Source organism: Perognathus longimembris, chromosome 24, assembly GCF_023159225.1.
Source record: "Perognathus longimembris pacificus isolate PPM17 chromosome 24, ASM2315922v1, whole genome shotgun sequence".
Classification (NCBI taxonomy): domain Eukaryota; kingdom Metazoa; phylum Chordata; class Mammalia; order Rodentia; family Heteromyidae; genus Perognathus; species Perognathus longimembris.
In genome coordinates this window covers 21,983,351-22,003,988 of record NC_063184.1, presented here as the reverse complement: position 1 = coordinate 22,003,988, position 20,638 = coordinate 21,983,351, and the positions used below count along the sequence as shown (strand labels likewise).

The following is a 20,638-nucleotide window of genomic DNA, read 5'->3' as shown; positions in this document are numbered from 1 at the left end:
ATTTTACCTTTCGTCAATTAGTCCACTTAATCCGGGTTATAATTCTAAACGAATGTAGAATTCTCTTTCAAAGAGAAAGTTTTCACATTTCCCTGCAGAAAAAGAAAGAAAAAAAAATACAAGAAAGAAAGAGAAAGACCCATCTAGACTTTCTGTGGGGAACTGGTGACTGAAATGATAGAATCTGATTTTGTTTCCTCAGTGCTTCTCCAAACGATAAAACTCTGAACTCCTTCTAGCAATTCTACCAGGAGTCTCCAGTCTGGAGCATAGATGATAGGTCCCTTTTACATGGCGGAGACACTCTGTGGAGTTTTATTTCCAGGGAGACAGGGCACGATTTGCTGCTATGCAGACTGAATAATGTTGGAAGCCCACATCGTGTCACATTTTGTGTGCACTTTCCAAAGATGAATCCAAGCGTTACAAATGGGACACAGACTGCCATTGTTCCGGGGACACTTTAATAACCCACACCTACAATATTCAACCTGTTGTTTGCATAGGGACAACTTTGGGACACAAAAACCCACCAGAACGACGCAGGGAAAGGAGCCATGGAGAGGCAGAGCCCCCGGGCGCCAGGGAACCGCCACACCTCATCCTTCATGGCAAATGAGTCTGTTTAGAGTTTATTTAGGCCTGGGGATGGGGGTCGGGTCCTGCTGCTGGCTTTCTTCAAAGCGAGTCCAAGAGTGACTCTTAAAATCGTGCAGCCTGCTACCCTCCCTCTTTCGCGTCCATGGCGCCTTGGCAGGGCTTGGCAAGTCGCAGATGAGTTTTGTTTTATGGTACACCATGCAGCTCACTTAAAGAAATGTTTGATTTTCAAGAAGTGGTGCCTGGCCCAATGTCTTCTTTTCTTTTTCTCCCCAGTCCCCTCATCTCCATGTATCTGTGGCTCTATTCCACCGTGATGCTGCTCACAAATAGAAGAGTCAGGAGAAAGCCTGAGGGGGAGAAAACTGAGAGCAGGATGCAAAGAAATCACAATGGTCACACTCCCCAGAGTGGCTTCATGAAGCTCCCCCTAGAGAGGTCTCCCTTCTGTAAACAAACTGGACAAGATCAGAACTGACAAGGAGGTTCTGTGCTGAGTGCATCCGAAGTCTATTTTCATAGAAGATACTTTTGGTATAAGGAGATAGAAATATTTCAGAGATAGAAGGAGCAGCATCCTAGTGGTGATATATTTAATTTTAGATATTTTTGAGCAAAATCAGAAAAAGAGAAGATTTTTTTTCTCTTCATTACTGCAGTCTATCATAGCATAATTTACTACTGAATTCTACTTAAATGGCATGTTTCTGGTACGTGGAAAAATCACAAAAGACAGAAGAGCCCAAGTGAAAGCTAACAGTGCATTTCACACTTGAATGTACACCTTTTTTAATTAAATAAATCGAAATTCAATAAGTATCGATGAGTCTATCAGAATATAACACTGCAAACTTACCTTTGAAGCCAGGTACTGGTAGTTTATGCCTATAATCCTAGCTGCTCTGTGGGGATCTCAATTTGAAGCCAGCCTAGGCAGAAAAGCCTGTGAGACTCCTATCTCCAATTAACCATAGCTAGAGTCAATAAAGCGTTAGTCTAGGATAGAAAAGCTCAGACACAGAGTCCTGTACACACTACCTCTAGTACTTGCTACACCTTTTTAATTAAATGTGCTATATTTCTTTAATTTATTTTTATTTTGTCATCATTTTTATTAGCCAAGTATTATAAGGTCCATCCTGACTCATGCAAGTACTATTACCCTTGAGACTTCAAAAACAAAAGCAAAATAAAAATCATGCCTGTAATCCTAGCTACTCAGGAGACTGAGACTTGAGGATCACAGTTCGAAGTCAGCCCAGGCAGACAAGTCCCTGAGACCTTTATATCCAACAAACTACTCAGAAAAGGTCAGAAGTGGTACTGTGGCTGAAGTAGTTACATGCTAGCCTTGAACAAAAGGAAGCCCTCAGGGACAGTTCCCAGGCCCCGAGTTTAAGCCCCAGGATCAGCAAAAAAACAAATAAAACCCCTTGTGAGGTATGAAAATATACATTGCATACAGTCAAGTTTTAGATGTAAGCTGGACACCAGTAGCTCCCACCTGTAATCATAGGTACTCAGGAGGCTGAAATGTGAGGATCGAAGTCCAAAGTCAGCCTGGACCAAAAAATGTGTGATTCTTATTTTCGATTAGCCAGCAAAAAGCTGGAAATGGAGGAGTGCACTCCAGTGGTAGAGCCTTAACCTTGAGTGAGAAAGCGAGTTTCTGAGTTCACGTCCTAATACTAACACCAAAAAAAGAGTCTCAAATACAAGGAGATTATCAGCAAGTAGGACATGAGAAAACCATGTATTTGACTTTCATAATCTTAGCATGAAGCAACCATGTGAATCTGCTGCTAGAAAAAAGGAGTTGAGCAAATACAAATAAGAATCTAACTTTGTTCTCCACTTAAGCTCCTTCAAGGTTCCTTCAATCTGTCATCTGGGTTCCATTGCTTTGTGGAGCCCTGGCTTTTCTCCATGTTCACATGGTCATCAGAAGAACAGCATTGCTGGCTCTCTTGCTGATTTGTCTACCACCAGATTCTTCCCACTGGTTTTTTTCCATAGACCCTCTATTCTTCTTGAAGGGTTCCATCTAGTGGAGGAGTTTGCCTGATTAGCTCAGGCCCACCCAAATCCTTTTAGTTCTGTTTGACTGCTGAGTAGCCAAAAGACAAGATCATGCCTGAATTTCACAGAGAAGGAACCTTTTCACCATTTTAGAATTCTGCCTGTCAAACGAAGCCAATAATGAGGTAAACTAAACCACTGTGTAAGAAATGAAGAAAAAGCCAAGAGTAGTAAGAAATGTCTTTTGTGGGCAATGATACTAGAGGTGAGATACATAACGGCAAAGATGGAGCCAGTGGAAGTTGTTTTCCTGCTTACACGCAAGGCATCACTATGAAACTTCTTGTGTTCGTGTTTTCCATTGCTACAATGGAGTCACTAAGTGGGTGGAAGCTCATAAAGAAGAAAGAAGTCATTTGCTTCACAGATGTAGAGACTGAGTCCTACCATCTAAGTGTGGGTGCTGGCGAGGGTCCCCTGGCTATGTTATATCCTGGGAGAAGCCTTGTGTGGAGGAGAAGCCATATGAAGAGATAGGAGGTGGGAGACCAGGGAGGGGCTGGCCTTGAACTTTCTCTCTGGAGACCTACCTGGGGTTCCCCAAGATCTACTTTAATCCCTTCCTAGGGTAGCACATGCCTCTAGCTAGAATGACAGGCATGAGCCACTGGTGCCTGGCTTATTTTTGATGCTTGTAATGTCATGGGAAGTCCTACTTTTAGAGCACAGTTTTAAGCAACATGTCTGTTTTCAGAAGTCCTATTTTAGTCCTTCCAGATGGGAGAGCTTGTGTGCATTTGCACAGGAGGCTGTGAGCATTCTCTCTAGAGAGGCTGGTAGAGACACTGCCTCCTCCTCCATCACAGACGGGAGATGCCCAAGGGATCTGCCCTGGACAGAGTAGAGGAAGTCCTTGACAATAACTGCACAATTCCATCGTGGTGCTGCTCGGGATGGAAATGTCTCATCATGTACTCAGAAAGTTCTCATCGGGGTGGGCAGGAGCTGGTGGCTCATGCCTGTAATCCTAGCTAGTCAAGAGGCTGAGATGAGAGGATTATGGTTGGAAGCCAGCCAGTTCAGGAAAGCCCTTGAGACCCTTAGCTCCACTTCACCAGCCAAAAGAAAAAAACCAGAAGTAGAGCTGTGGCTCAAATGGTGGAGTGTTACTCTTGAGCAAAAACGCTCAAGGACAGATCCCAGGTCCTGAGTTCAAGTCCCAAGACGGACAAAAAAGCAAACAAGCAAGCAAAACCAAGGAAGGGGAGGGGTGGGGAGGGGAGGAAACGGAAGGGGAAGGAAAGGAAAGGAAGGGAAGGGAAGAAAATTCACCAGCATTAAGAAAGGAAAATGGGGGGAGGGTGAGAGGTTTGGGGAGAGGGCTCTTTACAGAAGGAGCCGAGGGAAGGTCATAGGATCTCAGTAGGGAGTGTTTCTGAGGAAAGATCCCAGTCTTTCCATCTCATCCTGTTTCCAGAACATACACAGGAGGAGCAAAGCCATTAGACTTGAACGGGACAATATGTGTCTCATTAAAAAACAAAACACAGTGTAGCCCCCAAACCCAGAAAAGCCTGCGCACACAACACCTGTGTTTAAAAACCCAGACCTTGCCACAGGCTCAGTGAGGTGAAGGAGCCCACAGTCCTCGGGCCTGAGTTCCTCAGGGGGCTGACGGCCCTGTGCGTTTGTAGACTGCGAATTCTGCCAAGCACGGGGAGGGCACGGGTGCCAGGGCGTGAGGTCTGTCCCCACGAACCCACATCCGGGCAGACCGTCACTGACCACCCACAAGCAAATCATCCTGTAGACTCCCGAGTGCTGGGATGACAGGTGCAAATACCATACCCGGTGGGCTCTCTGATACCTTCTGGACTGCCATTTTCCGCTATCTATCTCTATCTATCTATCTCTATCTATTTATTTATCTTTATCTATCTATCTAAATTATCTATGTCTAGCTATATCTATCTCTATGTAGAGAGAAAGAGTTGTGTTTATATATGTTTATGTATGTGTGTGTTTATATGTGTGTGTTCACATGTATATGGAATGAATACAGGTGTCTGTTTTTCCCATGAATACCTACGAATGTGGCTGTCATGAATTACAGTAAAATACTAAGGAAATGTTATATAGGTCATCAGTGAAATAAATGGAAACCTTCTGGAACTCATCGATCCCTTTTCAGAAGGCTGCCTCTTTAAACTTTATGTAGTTTTAAAAACAGAAACCCCTGCATTTCCTAGGCTTGAGTTATGGCGTAGAGCAGGAAACATGGCTACTACCAATGCGGTTTTTTGGTTTGTATATATATAGGTGCCAGTACAAGGGCTTGAACTCAGGGCCTGGATACTGTTCCTTGGCTTTTTTTTTTTTTCTTCACTCAAACCTGGTGCTCTACCAGTTAAGCACAGCTCCATTTCCAGCTCTTTGGTGGTTAACTGGAGACAATAATCTCACAGACTTTCCTACTCAGGTTGGCTGTGAACCCCGATCCTCAGATCTCAGTAGGACATAAAGGAGGAAGGGACAGGAGATCAACAGTAGTAGGTATAGCAAGATGGGCTCTGCCATACAGTTAAAGTGTGTCAGGAAGCAGTGCTGTGCATGGTGACAAAAGCCCAGTGTAAACTGGCACCCCGTGCCCTGTCCATCTAGTGCCTAGGCCATTTTTTAAATGAAGGTGGGGAAGTTCCATGAGGCTCTGCGAGCAGTCAGAGCCTGAACATGGAAGAGGACCACCGTGATTGCTCCTGTACATATTAGCAAATTTAGGCTTACCTTGGGAACCTTCAGCTCTACCTATTCCCTGATAATGTACTCCTCCATGGTTTTGCATTGTATGAAAGAGCTCATATTTGCTGCGACAAAATGTCCCCTATTAAATTTTTTTTTCAGATGAGGTGGAATGAGGTTTTGTAAATTTCCAACTCTTAAAATTATCGGGGAAAAGTTTCCATAGGTTCTTTGTAGCTGTGTGTACAAATGGTAGCTCAACCTTGCAGAAATAGTTGGTTATGTGTTGAAACAATTCAGGTCCTATTGCAGTCATAAAGGTTATTATCAATTTGTTCAACTAATTTTCCTATATGATCATTAAATATGTGTATTTTTACCAACATTGGAAATTTTGAACTCTTTTTCCTTTCAAATTAAAGATCTGGATCTCAAAATAAAAAGGAACTGAGTAACCAACTGGTTGATTTGTTACTTAAGGATAAAAGAATTTGGACAGTGTTGAATTAATTCAATGAAGACCCTAATTATTTCCCTATAAGTTAATACTAGTGCCATTAGCATGCAATTAATGCTCAATAGACTCAATCAACTGAATAAAATGTAGTTGAAAATAATTTACTGTCCAAATTTCTGTATTTTTCTCAGATTGATAAATCAGTTAATAAAAATGTCTTCAATAAAGTTTGGCCATAAATACACAGAAAATAGAAGTCAAATATTTAGACAAAAGTGAGTAATGATTCTAATATATATAGATTGGTTTGCTAAGTCAAACAAGATAATCACCAAATTTCTAATTGAGTTTACTGTTCCAATTGTTTTGGTTTCAAAAATAAAGGTTTCTTTTAGAAATCTGGATAAGATTAAATTTCACTGTTATTTAAATTTAGTTTTAATTTAATGTGTTAAGATGAGTATATTTTATGTGAATATAAACTTAAAACTTTTCTGTTTTTTTAATTTTCAGTTCCAAGTTCTAATTCAGTGACATAGTCCTGAAAGATTTGTCACATAAAATATGATATGTGAGTAAAAACAGGTATTTTAAATTAAAAATAACACTATTTTACTGTTTACTAAATAATTTAACTTCTGAAAGTAGAAGTACTATAACATAACTAACATCTCTTTTATCTAGACATTCTTTTAATATAGATGATGCTTTGAAACTAGCTGACAATGCTTGTAGCAGCATGTCTTTGAATTTTATAGATGATAAAGACTCAAACCTCCACACATTCTTACATCCTTTTTACAGTAAAAACTAACAATAAGAACTATGATAGCTGAAAAATCATGTGCTTCTTTAAATCCAGAAACATCGATGCTGTAATGGCAATAAAAGAGAAACAATTTAATTCATAATTCTAGGGGAAATTCAGTTCAACTAGCAAATATATAAATGCACGTAGTCATATCTCAAGTTAAATTACTACTATAGGCTCAAAACTTATCAAATGTCTACTTTGTATTTAGATTTTAGAGTGTTTGTTTCTTTAAAATCCTGGATACAGACTATGTTGCATTTTTAATGTGTGTGTGTGTGTTTTTTTGGGGGGGTGGGAGAGAAAATAGCCTACTTGTAGGCCTGAAGCTCTCTGTCCATTGTACAGTAGCATCTCAGGCCTATGTGCTTATGTTTCCGATTCCTGGGAAGTTCTCTGAGCTGCAGGGCGTGCCTGAAACACATCAAAAGAACCAAGTTCTACAAAAGAAAAAAGAAATTCAAGTAGGCTTGAACATACAAAGAGAGGGAGAGAGGGATGAGAAAGGGGCCAGGCAGAGTGTTGAATACAAAATGAGTTCACCCAACCCCAGGAGTTCTTCATCACTTACATTTATCTTATTCTGGGAGAGGGGCGTCAAATTCGGCCCTGACATACACCACCCACTGCCATTGACTTTGACTCTGTGTGTGTGTGTGTGTGTGTGTGTGTGTGTGTGTGTACGTGTGTGCGCGCGCGCGCACTTGGTGTGACTACTTCACAAGAATGAATGAGAAAAGCAAACATTTTTTAAAAAACACAACGAAGCCTACAACAAAATAAATGTTGCATAGCTTTTGTTGAAGTCTGTGTAGAAATCTTCTAATTCTGCCTTGCTTTAATGTCTTCATTGCTGTGTTCAGTTTAGACCTTCTGTCCTTGGAAAGCATGTGAAACTTTCTACCTGTTGTGTCACACTTTGTGCTTGTTTAATATATTTTCAGGTAAAATCTCATTCTTAAGTCTCTGCAGTATTTTAGATTCTGTATGAAATACATACATATACACATATAGGTATGTATGAATGTATGTACGAATAAATATATGGTCCAAGTAACTAAGTGAATAAGAGACATGTTTCCTGAGCCTAGGATAGTTCCGTCTTTGAACGTAATATCCTAAAATATGATCCTGTGTTCTCCAAACAACATGCATATTGATAAAGCCCTTCTGATTATTATTACACTGTGACTATAGCCTTGAAAGGCTGCACCAATTTTCTATGGACAGAAAGTGCAATGTCAAGCCTGACTGACCTTACTATGAGTAAATTAATAAATAGTGAATGGGAAGATATAGCATCACAGAGACAGACAGACAGATAAACAGACAGAGGCAAAGACAGGACCATAAAATGGACTTTCCTGCTTGGATTCAGAAACATATAAGCAGCACAGGTAGAACTTCAGCAGATGCTTTTTCGATCAAGAATGATTATTACAGAGCCAAGAGCTGTAGCTCCATGGCTGTAATCTCAATACTAGTTCAAGGCCAGCCTTGAGTCCATAACAAGACCCTGTCTAAAAGAGAAAAGAAAGTAAGACATAAGTAAGAAATAATTGAAAGGCTCAATTTCTTTTTGCAATTCATAGGAAGTTATAATCTTACATACTGATATTATTTTCCTAGCAGGCCATTTTAATAGTAATATATAATATTTATTTTAGTTTTGACTAACTACCTTAGACTTCCATTTATTTGCCTCACTGTAATTGCATTTACTTTTATCTCTAAAGACTATCGGGGGCTGGGAATGTGGCTTAGTGGCAGAGGGCTTGCCTAGCATGCATGAAGCCCTGGGTTTGATTCCTCAGTACCACATACACAGAAAAGCCGGAAGCGGCACTGTGACTCTAGTGGTAGAGCACTAACCTTGAACAAGAAAAAAAAAGAAGTTCGAGGACAGTTCCCAGGCCCTGAGTTCAAGCCCCAGGACTGACCAAAAAAAAAAAAAAAAAAAAGAATATCGGTGCAGTTTCATTAAAAGATTATTTTTCAGATATTGCTTCTATGAATTGATAGAGTTAAAATTGAACTTTAAAATTTTTGTAAGGCTCAGGATTGTAAACTCATGAGTGTGTGAGGATTACATAGTGGACTATGGCAAGCACTGCTCCAAAGGCTTTTCTAGAACCAACTGCTTGTCTCTTCAAGAGTCGGCAGTGAAAACAGAGGATTTCGTGTCCAGTTTCGACGTGGGAGAGTTTTGGAGCCTTGAAATCCTGCAGTCTTTTCTTATTTTTTGTCTTGTTTTGTTTTGGCCAGTCCTGGGGCTTGGACTCAGGGCCTGAGCACTGTCCCTGGCTTCTTCTTGCTCAAGGCTAGCACTCTGCCACTTGAGCCACAGCGCCACTTCTGGCCATTTTCTGTATATGTGGTGCTGGGGAATTGAACCCAGGGCCTCATGTATAGGAGGCAAGCACTCTTGCCACTAGGCCATATCCCCAGCCCTCCTGCAGTCTTTTCTTCTATTTTAGTTTCCAGTTTCCACCAATGAGTGATTTCAGGCAATTTAGACCGAGTGTCATCCCATCTTGCTTTAGGACTGTGGCACATCAGCAATATCAAAAGAAAACTCTACCGTTTTTCAGTGTTATTTCCACAGTCAACTATCCCAATACTGTCATGAAAGAGAAATCAAAGTAATAAAGGAAAATCAAATATGAGTACAATTCTAACCATCGCTAGTCCTGGTCCAGGTTTTGTCATCCTTCCACATAACTCTATTTCAAATACAGCATGCAATTTTATTGTATGTTGGTGCACTTAAAAAAATTATCTTTAAGGAGGTGTGCAGTGGAGTCGCCACTTAACACAGCAGTGTATAATATAATGAATCTTGGTTAGCATTCCTCCTTTCACCATTCTCCCCTATCACTCCCAACCCTGATGGTGAACTTTTTTGCACGGTTTCTTTTCCTGGTTAGCCCTTAAAGCACAGAAACTTGTTAATGCCACAAAGGAAAAAGCAAAAGACTTTCCTAAAGATTAAAAATACCCAGGTGCTGGCTTCTCTGTGTCATGTCTCCTTAGGAGGTGGCGATTAGGAGACTGCAGTTTAGGTCCAACCTAGCTGACAGTTTGCAAGGACTGCATTTCATTTGATAAAATGTTGGATGAAGTGGCAAGTGTCTGTCAACTCAGCTATGATGGAAGTATAAATAGGTGGTTCAGGCCCAGCAGGCAAAAACTAAAACCCTATTTTAAATAACCAAATTGGGGGTGGGAGGTGGGAAACAGCTGAGGATGTAGTTCACAAGGTACAGCACCCTTCTACCCTATACAAGACACTGAGTTCAAATCCCAGGATTTCCCAAAACAAAAACAATTTTAAAAACAACAGCCTGGTATATCAGCAACTTGGAATGCTAGCTACTCACGATGCAGAGGTAGGAGGGGCTTGGTCCAAGGCCACAGGGGCAAAAACAAGAGACCTTGTTAAAAAAAAAAAAAAAGACTAGAAAGTTAAAAAATAGACCAATTAGGAAGCAAAAAAGGACTATTGGATTTTATGGCTCCAACTCTGGCAAGCAAGGTCCTGAGTTATATCTCCATACCAACAAAGGCTGATGATATTTACGTCATTTTTGACACAAATTTCTAAACCTCTAACTTATTTTCTTATCACAGAAATGAAATGGATAACATTACCATTTTGTAGAACTGTGGAAATAAATGGTATTAAATAAGAAACTAAACTGAAGTGCTGGCACAAAATGTATAAAATGTTACCTGTCATTGTTGAGTTAATTTTTTAATTCATGCTTCTCATTTACTTATTACCTGCTAATACTCATCCATTTGCATGAGTACTAAATTTCTTTGCATTTTCAATGGCTCAAAATTGGTTCTAAAAAATTGATTCTCGATCTCTACCTCCTGGAAATGAGATTGCTTTAACAATTTCAATTGATTCCTCAGTTCTTCTTTATTTCTCTCCAATTTAGATATCACTGCAAATCTGACTTTGCATAACTAGGACTTTCAAAAGTCCTGTTCAAACCAGGTGCTAGTGGCTCACACCTGTCATCCTAGCTACTTAGGAGGCTGAGATCTGAGGATTGGGGTTCAAAGCCAGCTCTGGCTTGCTCCACTGAACTACCAAAAAGCCAAAAGTAGAGCTATGACTTAAGTAGGAAAGCAGTAGCCTTGAGCAAAAAAGTCTCAAGGACAGGACCAGGCCCTGAGTTCAAGCTCTAGGACCAGCACATACACACAAATGTTCTATTGTTTATTTAATTTCTGATTTCTCTTTCTTCCTCTTCAGACCAGTTATCAAAAGCCTCCACATTTTAGTTCTACTCAACTGCTACGTTATTTTCTGATGCAAATCTATTTTGGTACAATTTTCTGCCTTAATTTTTTTTCATTTGCTTCCACATGGTCAGCAAATGTTTATCCACCACCTACCACGGAAAGACCCTATGGCATAAAGATACTAGTATATCTAAATATATTGAAATGAATAAAATGTTATCTCTGTCATCTATGAGAATGGGACAGACAATAGACAATTAAAGAACTCATTATAGTGGGCTGGGGATATGGCCTAGTGGCAAAGAGTGTTTGTCACCTATACATGAGGCCCTGGGTTCAATTCCCCAGCACCACATATACAGAAAACAGCCAGAAGTGGCACTGTGCTCAAGTGGCAGAGTGCTAGCCTTGAGAAGCCAGGGACAGTGCTCAGGCCCTGAGTCCAAGCCCCAAAACTGGCAAAAAAAAAAAAAAAAAAAAAAAAAAAGAACTCATCATAGTAAACAAAAACTACCAGAATAATTCTAGTAGAATTATAGGACTAATGAATGAAACTATCTTTCTGTGACATTCCGATCTTGAGTGTGAAGACCTGAAGCTACACTAGCACTAAGTGCTTATAATATGCAAAAGTATCATTTGTCATCCTAATTTCTGCTTGGAGGAACTGTGGGACCCACAAGTTTGTGAACTCTTGTGGGTTTGTGGACTGTGTACGTCCATTAAAAATGTCCAAAAATCTTTCAAAACCCTAGTTTTCCCACAAAACAAGTCCCTACCTCCTGTATGATTGCTTCTCTCATTATTCAACATTTGACCTTCCTCTCTAAAACGACTGTAGTCTATGAATCCAAATCTATGAACACTGAATACTTGGAGAGAGAAAAGCAGTGAGGCTCACATTCAGCTTAATTTCTATATGTAATGTGTGATAACTGTATCTCCCTAGCCAGTATAGGAGTGAGCCTCTTAAACAGAGTACATGATTTATTCAAGCACATTTTCTATTTTCCAAAGAACCTAACTTACATCTGGCAAAAACTTAGTGATATGTATTTTCCAAAGTACCTATCAAACCTGACAAAATGTAGGGATAAATGTCTAGCAAATATTTACTTCGTTTTTTGTGGGTTTTTTTCACCAGTACTGGGACTTGAACTCTGGGCCTGGGTGCTATTCCTGATCTTTTCTTGCTCAAATATAGCACTCTACCACTTGAGCCACAGCACTATTTCAGCTATTTTTTTCTCCAATAACAATATATTTCAGCTTTTTAAAATAGTTTATTGGGGGAATATGGTAGAGTGCTTGCCTCATAAAATAGTTTATTGGAGATAAGAGTTTCATGGACTTTCCTGCCCAGGCTGGCTTCAAACTGAGATGTTAGATCTCAGCCTCCCAAGTAGCTAAGATTACAGGCATGAGCTAGTGGCACCTGGCTTACTTGTTTGTTTTTGATAAAATATATAACTTATGAGATCTTCCCCTTAGTCTTCAAGAATGAAGAAGTTCCTTGTTTGGGAGCATATAAATAAGCAGGCTACAATGCAGTGAATAATAGCAATTGATCGATTGCAATTTGGAAAAAATTTGTCTATTATTAATTATGAATGTCTTCAAACTCATGTATAGTCTAGAATCAATTGCTAAAAGTTGTCGAGATCTGAAAGTCAATATCGAAGCAAATATTTCTAGGATTTCACGTGCAACTCTGTCAAGAGCAAGGTTGGTAGAACACTTTACCACCTCTCTGTATAAGGGCAATACTGGCGTTATTTTCTGGTGAAGGTATTCAAGGCTTTATTCATAAACTACAAATGTATCTTAACATCAATCTGACCAGATTCTAAGGTCCTCCTTAAAACAGTGTCCAGTGAACCAATGGCCAATGAGCTGTGCTTTCCTGATGACAACCTGAGATACAAAACACCTACAGCCCTAACTGGGAGGTTTCAATCCACTGCCATTATGCTTTATCTTGTCTACAGTGAGCAATTCAGGTGCAGCCAATATTTTATGAGTAGAGACCTCACCATGCAAAAACCATTCTTTGTCAGTCTCAACCTGATGCCACCTCTGCTTTGTTTTCTCAACAGGCTTCATCCCTGCAGAACGAAACTACCATCTCTGAAAGAAAGAATGCTTGGCCATTAAGGCCATGTTTGAAACTTGGCAGCAATACCTGGAGAAGCCAGGCACCCAGCCACAGCCTGCACCAATCAGCCCAACTGGGAGGACCTCTAGATGACCCATAATCTCTACCAGTTCCCACCCCCCCCACACACACACCTGCTGATCTTTTTCCCATCTCTGGATTTCAGGATCCATTTGATCCTGAGTACCCAAGACTGGTGAGCTGATGTACTCTTTCCTAACTTAAAAGCTCTGCTTCAGTTCAAGGGATTGTACTCACCAGGTTGTGACACCCAGAAATCCTTGCCTCGCTTCAGGCATAGAAGAGTAGCAACAAGACTTGTTGCTTTCAGCCACAGGTCATGCATAGGTCTTGCCTGAGCTAGCCTGTTGAGAGGGGTCTTTCTATGCACTCGATGTTTTTGCCTGTGCATCCTGGTCAAGAATACACATATTGAGGTCTGAATCGTTCCCACAACAGATCTGTCCTCAGCTTCTACCTGTTTCAGATTCATCACAATCTCAACTCTAGGGCTTGGGACTTCTCATAGCCAAGAATCCAAGGAGATGTTGAGGACCAAGAAGAATGTGCCTTGGCAGAACTTAACTAGATAAAAGACAAAGGCCTCTTCCAATCCTTACTGAATCAATTGTGATTGTGTTTCATGGTTTGGGGACTTTTTGTTGTTGTTGTTTGGTGCTTTTGTTTCTTTTCTTTTGTCACAGAGCTCTCTCAGTATTACCAAAATAGCGTTAGTGTCATGTTTATCTAAATGATCTCCTTCCTTCCAGGCCAAGTCTCATTGTCTTAACCCAGTGCCCACCGAACACATATTTTGCATGGATTTTGGCTAACAGCGAGCCTCCAACTTGAATCCACAGCTAGTAGATTCATCATTGTTGGCAAAGATCACTTGATCAATGTTATTATACCCTTGAATCACAGTGGCTATGTATCCTACCCACCATCAAGACAACTGAGTTTTCCCTAGTTCCACATCTAGATTCACCCATCATACTGATTCTGTGCCAATAGTCCCTTACAAATTAAATAAGAAAACATCACATGAAAACAGACCAATCCCTTGTGAACACAACCAGGTTTTAATTGAGGACCTTTATATGCCGGGGACTGTATTAAATTCTGAGAATACAATGAAAACGTGACAGTGCTTGCTGGAAGAAGTTCACATTCCAATGGGGAAGGCAGACAATCCAACAGCCAGATGATGGCCATAGCCAAGTAACAATGGCCATGAGAACTCCCTGCTCTGTAGCCACAGAAGGAATCCTGGCTCATTCACAGATGATCTTCAAATATACCAAAGCAACCCACAGGAGTCACACCAATAAGCAGCAGTCCATGAAGGACCCCTTTCAAGAGGGGATCCTATGGATTCTAATCACTAAGATGTTTTTGTTCTAAACCACCAGACTTATCATTGTAACCAGTAACCACCTAGTGTTCACTTACAAAGCATCTCTTCTGATTGGTCACCAAAATGGCCTGTCTTGTGTTGTAACTTCTGGATGAAAACCTGGAGTCAGGAAGTGTGGTTGCAAGTGTGAATCCTGGTATTAATTAGAGCTATGGGCAAATCTCTTCAACTCTTGGGTCTTTGGTGTCTGTCTTTGCAAACTGTCAAGTGAATCCATTATATACTGTACCTACCTCACAGGGTCATTGTGAGAATCAAGTGTCTGTGAAATCATGTTGTAACCTGTTATGCTGTAATGGCCCCCTTCCCATGGAGCTTAGCAACTCCCCACCCCAATAGGAGAGCATAATTTCCCACAACCTACCCTGTGCAAGTGAATGGTGTGGATAAGACCAAGGCCCTGCCCTCCTGGACAGCTGGTTACAGCAAGGAATTCTAATACCTCCGAGCAGGGCAAGGCTACATGAAGAGGAGGTAAACTGGTCCCCAATGACAGGGAGATTTTCAACCATTAGCACACGGCAACACTTGGACACCAGCCAGACTTCTGGATAGGTTATCACTATGACCCATTATGGAGAATACATTCTTGGCCCTCAAAAGCTAGAATTAGCCAGGTTCTGGCTTCTAGAGGAGTCACTGAGCTATCCAAGTGAAATGCAGGCCTTCTAATACAAAGGGAGGAGAAAATTGTTTAATGGAAACACTGGCCAATTAGACAGAACACAAGCTATCCTTGACTGCCTGCGCTGGGACGACAAGTTCCCAGATAATCACTTAAAATCAGGATTTGGTGACACGTTTCTTCTTTTAACATTTTATCACCCATGTCAATCTGGCTTTTGCCACTCTTGTTTTGATGTATCTACTCCCTTGTCTGTTCTACAACCTGTGGTAAAATATGTTCCTAGCCTACCAGCCTCATATTCCACCCTTAAGCACACACACACACACACACACACACACACACACACACACACACACACACCCCAATGGAACAATGAGAAATGCCACTCATTTTTCTTGTCTTCCTGGCAAAGTCTTGGTCCCACTTTCTACTTCTGGTGATACGTTATGATTTCTGAATTAATTGACCTAATTTCAGTTCAGTCTCACGGAATCAGTCTTCATCCATCTTCGATTGAAATCTCAACTCCCTTTCAGTCCTGTGTAGAAACTTAGTGAGCCAAAAGGCCAGCAGAGCCACTGATAGCAAGCAGGCCTTTAAATTAAAGGAGGTCTTTCTTTCAAAAAAACTACCAGCATCTCCAAAACTGAGAACATCCTTATTTTGTGCTTCAAGAATAGAATAAACTTTCTACTAATGTTCTTCGGGGTGAATATTAGTGATGATTTTGTACAAAAGGTCTGAGGGAATTTGCATCCTACAAACTCTAGAATACCATCATAAACTGAAAGTAGAACGTGTCCCTTATAATCCATTCCTTGAGATCCTAGAATTAGGAGGGGGAATAAAATGTTCATTTGGTGTTCATCTCAGTCTTCAATATATTTCTACATGGAATGGTAAATACTCACAATCTCCTTCTTGCTGAATGTCAGATTAGAGGGCCCATACAGAAATTCAGTGAACTGAAAAATCCCTAAGATTATAACTTTATGGTTTTATTTAGAGACCTAAAACAAAGTTAAAATGTTTAAAAACAAAGTCTTCTATTATAGTTCATCACCAGCCCTTGCTGTGGGAAGGAAGCCAGAGAGACTCACAACACCAGCCACCCAAAGTCAGAGGCACTGAGCCAAAGCATCCAACAAAAAGCAGATCCAAAGCCAGCAAGGAAAGCTGTTGCTGAAATGACAGGCCAAACTTAAGAAACAAGAACATCTCCAGGTCATGCTAACTGAGAGGGAAGAGCAGACAGATCCAAGTTGTTAAGCAAATTAAGATGTTGGAAGAGGTATCAGGGTGATTAAGACTGGGCAGGAGATGGAGTCACCCTCCCCCACGTGACAAGCATCTTACAGTAGCCTTTCTTATAAGTTCAAACATCACATCCTAATTTCTTTTGGAGAAGTCTTTAGTTTTATGATGTTGCTTAATATAGCCAATCCAAACTAGAATACCCTTTCTTACCCACAGTCATACTTTTTACTATCTTGGTTGGTATCATTTGCTTTTTCAGAAGTTTTTAATTTGTTCATAAATCTTTGATAAATTATTTTATCAATAAAATTTTGTCAAAAAATAAGTTCCCTGGTTGAATTCCAATTTCTTCCATGGTGAATAAAGGTTGGTAATTTAAAAAAAAAGGTAATCTACTTTGGTTAATCATTTGTCTGTACTTACGATCTCAAATCCATGTGGGGAGTTCTAACACGATTACATGTAAGTTAGCTTGAAAGACATTTAGTGAAAACTGGGCAAGGGTCACCCAATGGGTCTTTGACAGTGAGACAGGGTGATCATTCTGGGCTAACTTACATCTGCAAACCAAACCTCCCTTCCAAAAGTTAGAGACAATCAACTCTCCTTGATCACATCTAGGATGCAGGGACTGCCCAGCAAGAGACAGACACACAGAACAGGAAAGAATAATGCAAGGCAGCCTTGTACAAGAAGGGGTAGTTGAATGCAAGAGTACCACACTTCTCAGACAGCTCATGTCAGAAGTTCCAGCAGCAGATGGAACCAGGCCAGGAGACATAATGGTGGGGAGGTTGGTGACGTTTCTGTCAATCAGGTCTAGACTCGGAACACACTTTGAAACAGAGGAAGAGCTCTCTTACTGGTGAGAAGAGTGTTGGTGTTTATCACTGATCGTTCTGACTCAATCTACTAAGGCATGAACTAGTGAGAAAAAAAATTTAAAGAACTTTTGGGTTAGGAATGAAGAAGATCTGAATGGCCTCAGTTTCCACAACCTCCCCAGTATCTGGAGACTACTAAGAAAGGAATATTTCCTCAGTCCTTCTCAATATGCTGAATTAATAGCTTTACTTAAGTTGCCTGCATAGAAAATTGCAATTAGCTCTTACTCTTTTGCGTGAGTTCAGTTTTCTCTAGTGAATTCTTCCACAACTCTCATAAAGTCCAAGATTTATACAAAAGGACTATGTAATAACAGAGTATCTATTTGCATCGGAATCAAGCAGATGCTGAGAATATCTTCAATATTCTAGAAAAGTCAAACCAAGTGGCAAGTAATTTTTGTACTAAGCACAATTCATTTCCAACTAAATATGTTTGTTCTGGTATAGGAATTATATGAGGTATTACAGAAGTCTCCATTATAAATAAAATCCCCAATTTTCCATCTTATTGCCCATAGTTAAAATTAAATTTCTGTAAGATAAATCAGCACAGATAATTTTTTTTACTAGATTGAACTTTGGCAGCAAGTAAACTACTCATTGAGGGAAGGACTAAAACAAGATGGCATTTCTTGAAGGCATTTTTCTTTCAGTCTATGTTGATCATGTGCCAACCAATTTCCAGACTCTGTATTAAGCATTGAGCATAATGGAGAAGCAAAGTCATGGAGTTCACACTCTGGGGTCAAAGACATTTAATGACCCTACCAATGAATGTGTAATTGACAACCAAGATGAATCCTTGAGCAAAGGAATAAAATACAGACAGGGTCTATGATAAAGAAACCTGAGTTAGTGTAGAAGCTTTGCTACAAGTAAAGCATGAGTTAGAGAACAATGAAGATCGAAATGAATGAAAATGAAGATTGGCAACAGCCCTGGGAACTCTAGAACATTCTAGAGAGAAGAAGTAGCTGAGGCCCTCTAATAAATCAAATGCTAATGTGGCCCTACGAACTAAAAGCCACTTTCACTAGTGTCTTGTCAATCGCCCAAATAATTGGAGAATGTTACCCCCCCCCCCCCAAAAAAAAAAGAAAATAACAAGATGACTTCTTCTCTGTTCTCATTGAACATTTTCGGTCAGGGTTGGGACTTTCTAAATTTGCCTATATTTATGTAAGGCAGCCAGGTCTGCATTGCCTAAAGACACCCATACAAACACCACGCAGATATTTCTGTCTCTTAACACTAGAAGATCCCGAACCGTTCCTACACACCGGCGAGTAAAGTTGAAAAAGAGATGGGTGAAGGATGATGTACTGATAATCATTTTAGCTGTCTGTTCAAACTTCCTGTGTCTGTGTAATGGCATAAATATGCACATCTCCATATATACATGTCTATATGTATCCATAATGCCTATGTACCTCAATCATCTATATCACGCCAATCACCTACCTCTATCTATCTCTAATCTATCTCTATCGCCATCTAATCCAGTCTAGCATCGAAATTCTTCTACTGGATGAGTTCTTCATGGCAGGTTGGACCAAAGCTCCATCGGCACTAGAACATTTTAGGCCCCCTCTCTAGACCCTGAAAAGATCGCCACCCACCCACCCCCCCTCCCCGGAAACTACCTCTCCTGGGTCATCTTTACCCAGAGTATGAACACTCCTTCCGGGACATCAGCCACTTAGAAAGTGGAAGGCTGTAGTAGCAGCTGGCAAGCCACCCCTGCTCCCCAAGCGCGGTGCTCGGGAGCTCCGGGGCGCGCGCTAGGCGCAAGCCGGGGCGTGCCGGTGGCCAGGGAGCTTTTGATTGGCTGCCGTGAATAGGCGAAGGAGTAGGTAGGCGAATGCGGTGGAGGGGGAGGGTTCACCTGAGAGTCGCTGTCCCACCCCGGGCCACCTATCTTTGGGGTTTTATGCTGGTGAGTGCAGTGCACGCCTTAATTAAACAAGAGAGGGAGAGCTGGGCTAGGCTGCGGTTTCTGGGAGTTTCCCGAAGGAGCCACGCGTAGTGGTAAAGCCAAAGGTTCCTCAGCCAGAAGGGTAGAGAGTCTGGCTCCGGGAGAAGCCCTTGGGAACGCGGGGACCTTTCCATTTACGCACCCTCGTGTCCTTGGGAGTGTCTTCAACATCTTCTGAGCGATACTCTTTTGCGTCCGATCCCTGACCCCAAATTACAGTTCGGAGGGGGCTTTTCGGAAGAATGAAACCCTAGGAAGAGGCGGGACGCTAGAGAACCGGCTACATGAGAATGGGGTGCGTGCGGGGTGGGGGGAGGGCGGTGGATCTAAAATGTGGTGTACCCTAACTGTGTCACAGCGTTACTTTCCACGAATGAAAAGATTATGTAGCCACGACGAACTCAGATCTGAGGCCCAATGGGCAAACACGCAGGAGGGCCCCGAAGTACGTGCCAACACCGCCCCGCGCCCCCGTACTTTTTATTCCGAATAATCACGGGGAGCGTCATTTCGCGGGCACACAGGACCGAACGACGAGAGAGGTACCCGCGCATCCAGCCACCCCATTTCCCAGGAGCAATGGGCTGGGGCTGCGACCCTGGCTGAGGAGTCAGCACAGGACGGAGCCCGAGGACTTTTTTTTTTTTCGGGGTTCTGGGTCCCTGAGAGGCGCCTGGCGCCGAGGACCCTGGCACGGAGCCCGCCCCCCCCCCCCGCCCGGCGTCCGCGTGGATCTGGCCCTGGAGGGCTCAGCCTTCTGTTGGGGGGCGCGGCTCCCCAACAATTCGCGCACCCCAGGGAGGGGGCTCCCCCCCGGGAGGGGACACGCTCGGGAGTCGAATTACAGTCTTGCAATGAACATGAATTTCACGAACTTGCAAAGAGGGAAGAAGGGGAGATTGGGGGGGGTGGAGGGGGAAGTGGGGAGCGGGGGGGGGGGGGGAAGCTCGTAGCGAGCGCCGGAATCCGCAGCACCCAGCCGAACTTTTCTCTGGGTGTAAAAACTCTTTGATTGGCTGCTCGCACGCGCCGGCCCGCGCCCTTCATTGGCTGAGCAGACACGCGACTGGCGCGAGGAGGGGGCTGGGAGGCGGGCGGGGGAGGGGGAGGGGAGACACACTGGCGCGTGCCGCTTTTTAAAGGGGCGCAGCGCCTTCAGCAACCGGAGAAGCTTCGTTGCACGCGACTTGGTGTGTGATCTCCGAGCGAGTGTAAGGGAGGGGGGGAGGGAGGAGGGTCGAGGAGGAGGAGAAGGGAAGAAAAAAAAAAAACAAACGCAAAAAAAGTTACGACGCAGCGGAGGGGACCCAGGAAAAGATTTTCGGTGGCGGTTGTGTTTTTAAAGGGGGGACACTGCATCTTTCTCCCCCTTTCGTGGAACTGGGTTGGCCAAGTTGCCACCTTCAACGCTGCAGCCCCTCCGCCTCGGCCGTGCA

At 42.2% G+C, this 20,638-nt stretch overlaps 1 protein-coding gene across 1 annotated transcript in view; it reads left to right on the top strand.

Moving 5' to 3' along the window:
• Positions 1-13,138, top strand: part of Grid2 (glutamate ionotropic receptor delta type subunit 2) — a 1,008,435-nt gene extending 995,297 nt beyond the window's left edge. Inside the window, exon 16 of the mRNA XM_048333648.1 lies at positions 12,980-13,138. Coding sequence (XP_048189605.1) covers positions 12,980-13,138 — 159 coding nt within the window. The remainder of the gene's footprint in view (positions 1-12,979) is intronic.
• Positions 13,139-20,638: the final 7,500 nt, after the last annotated feature.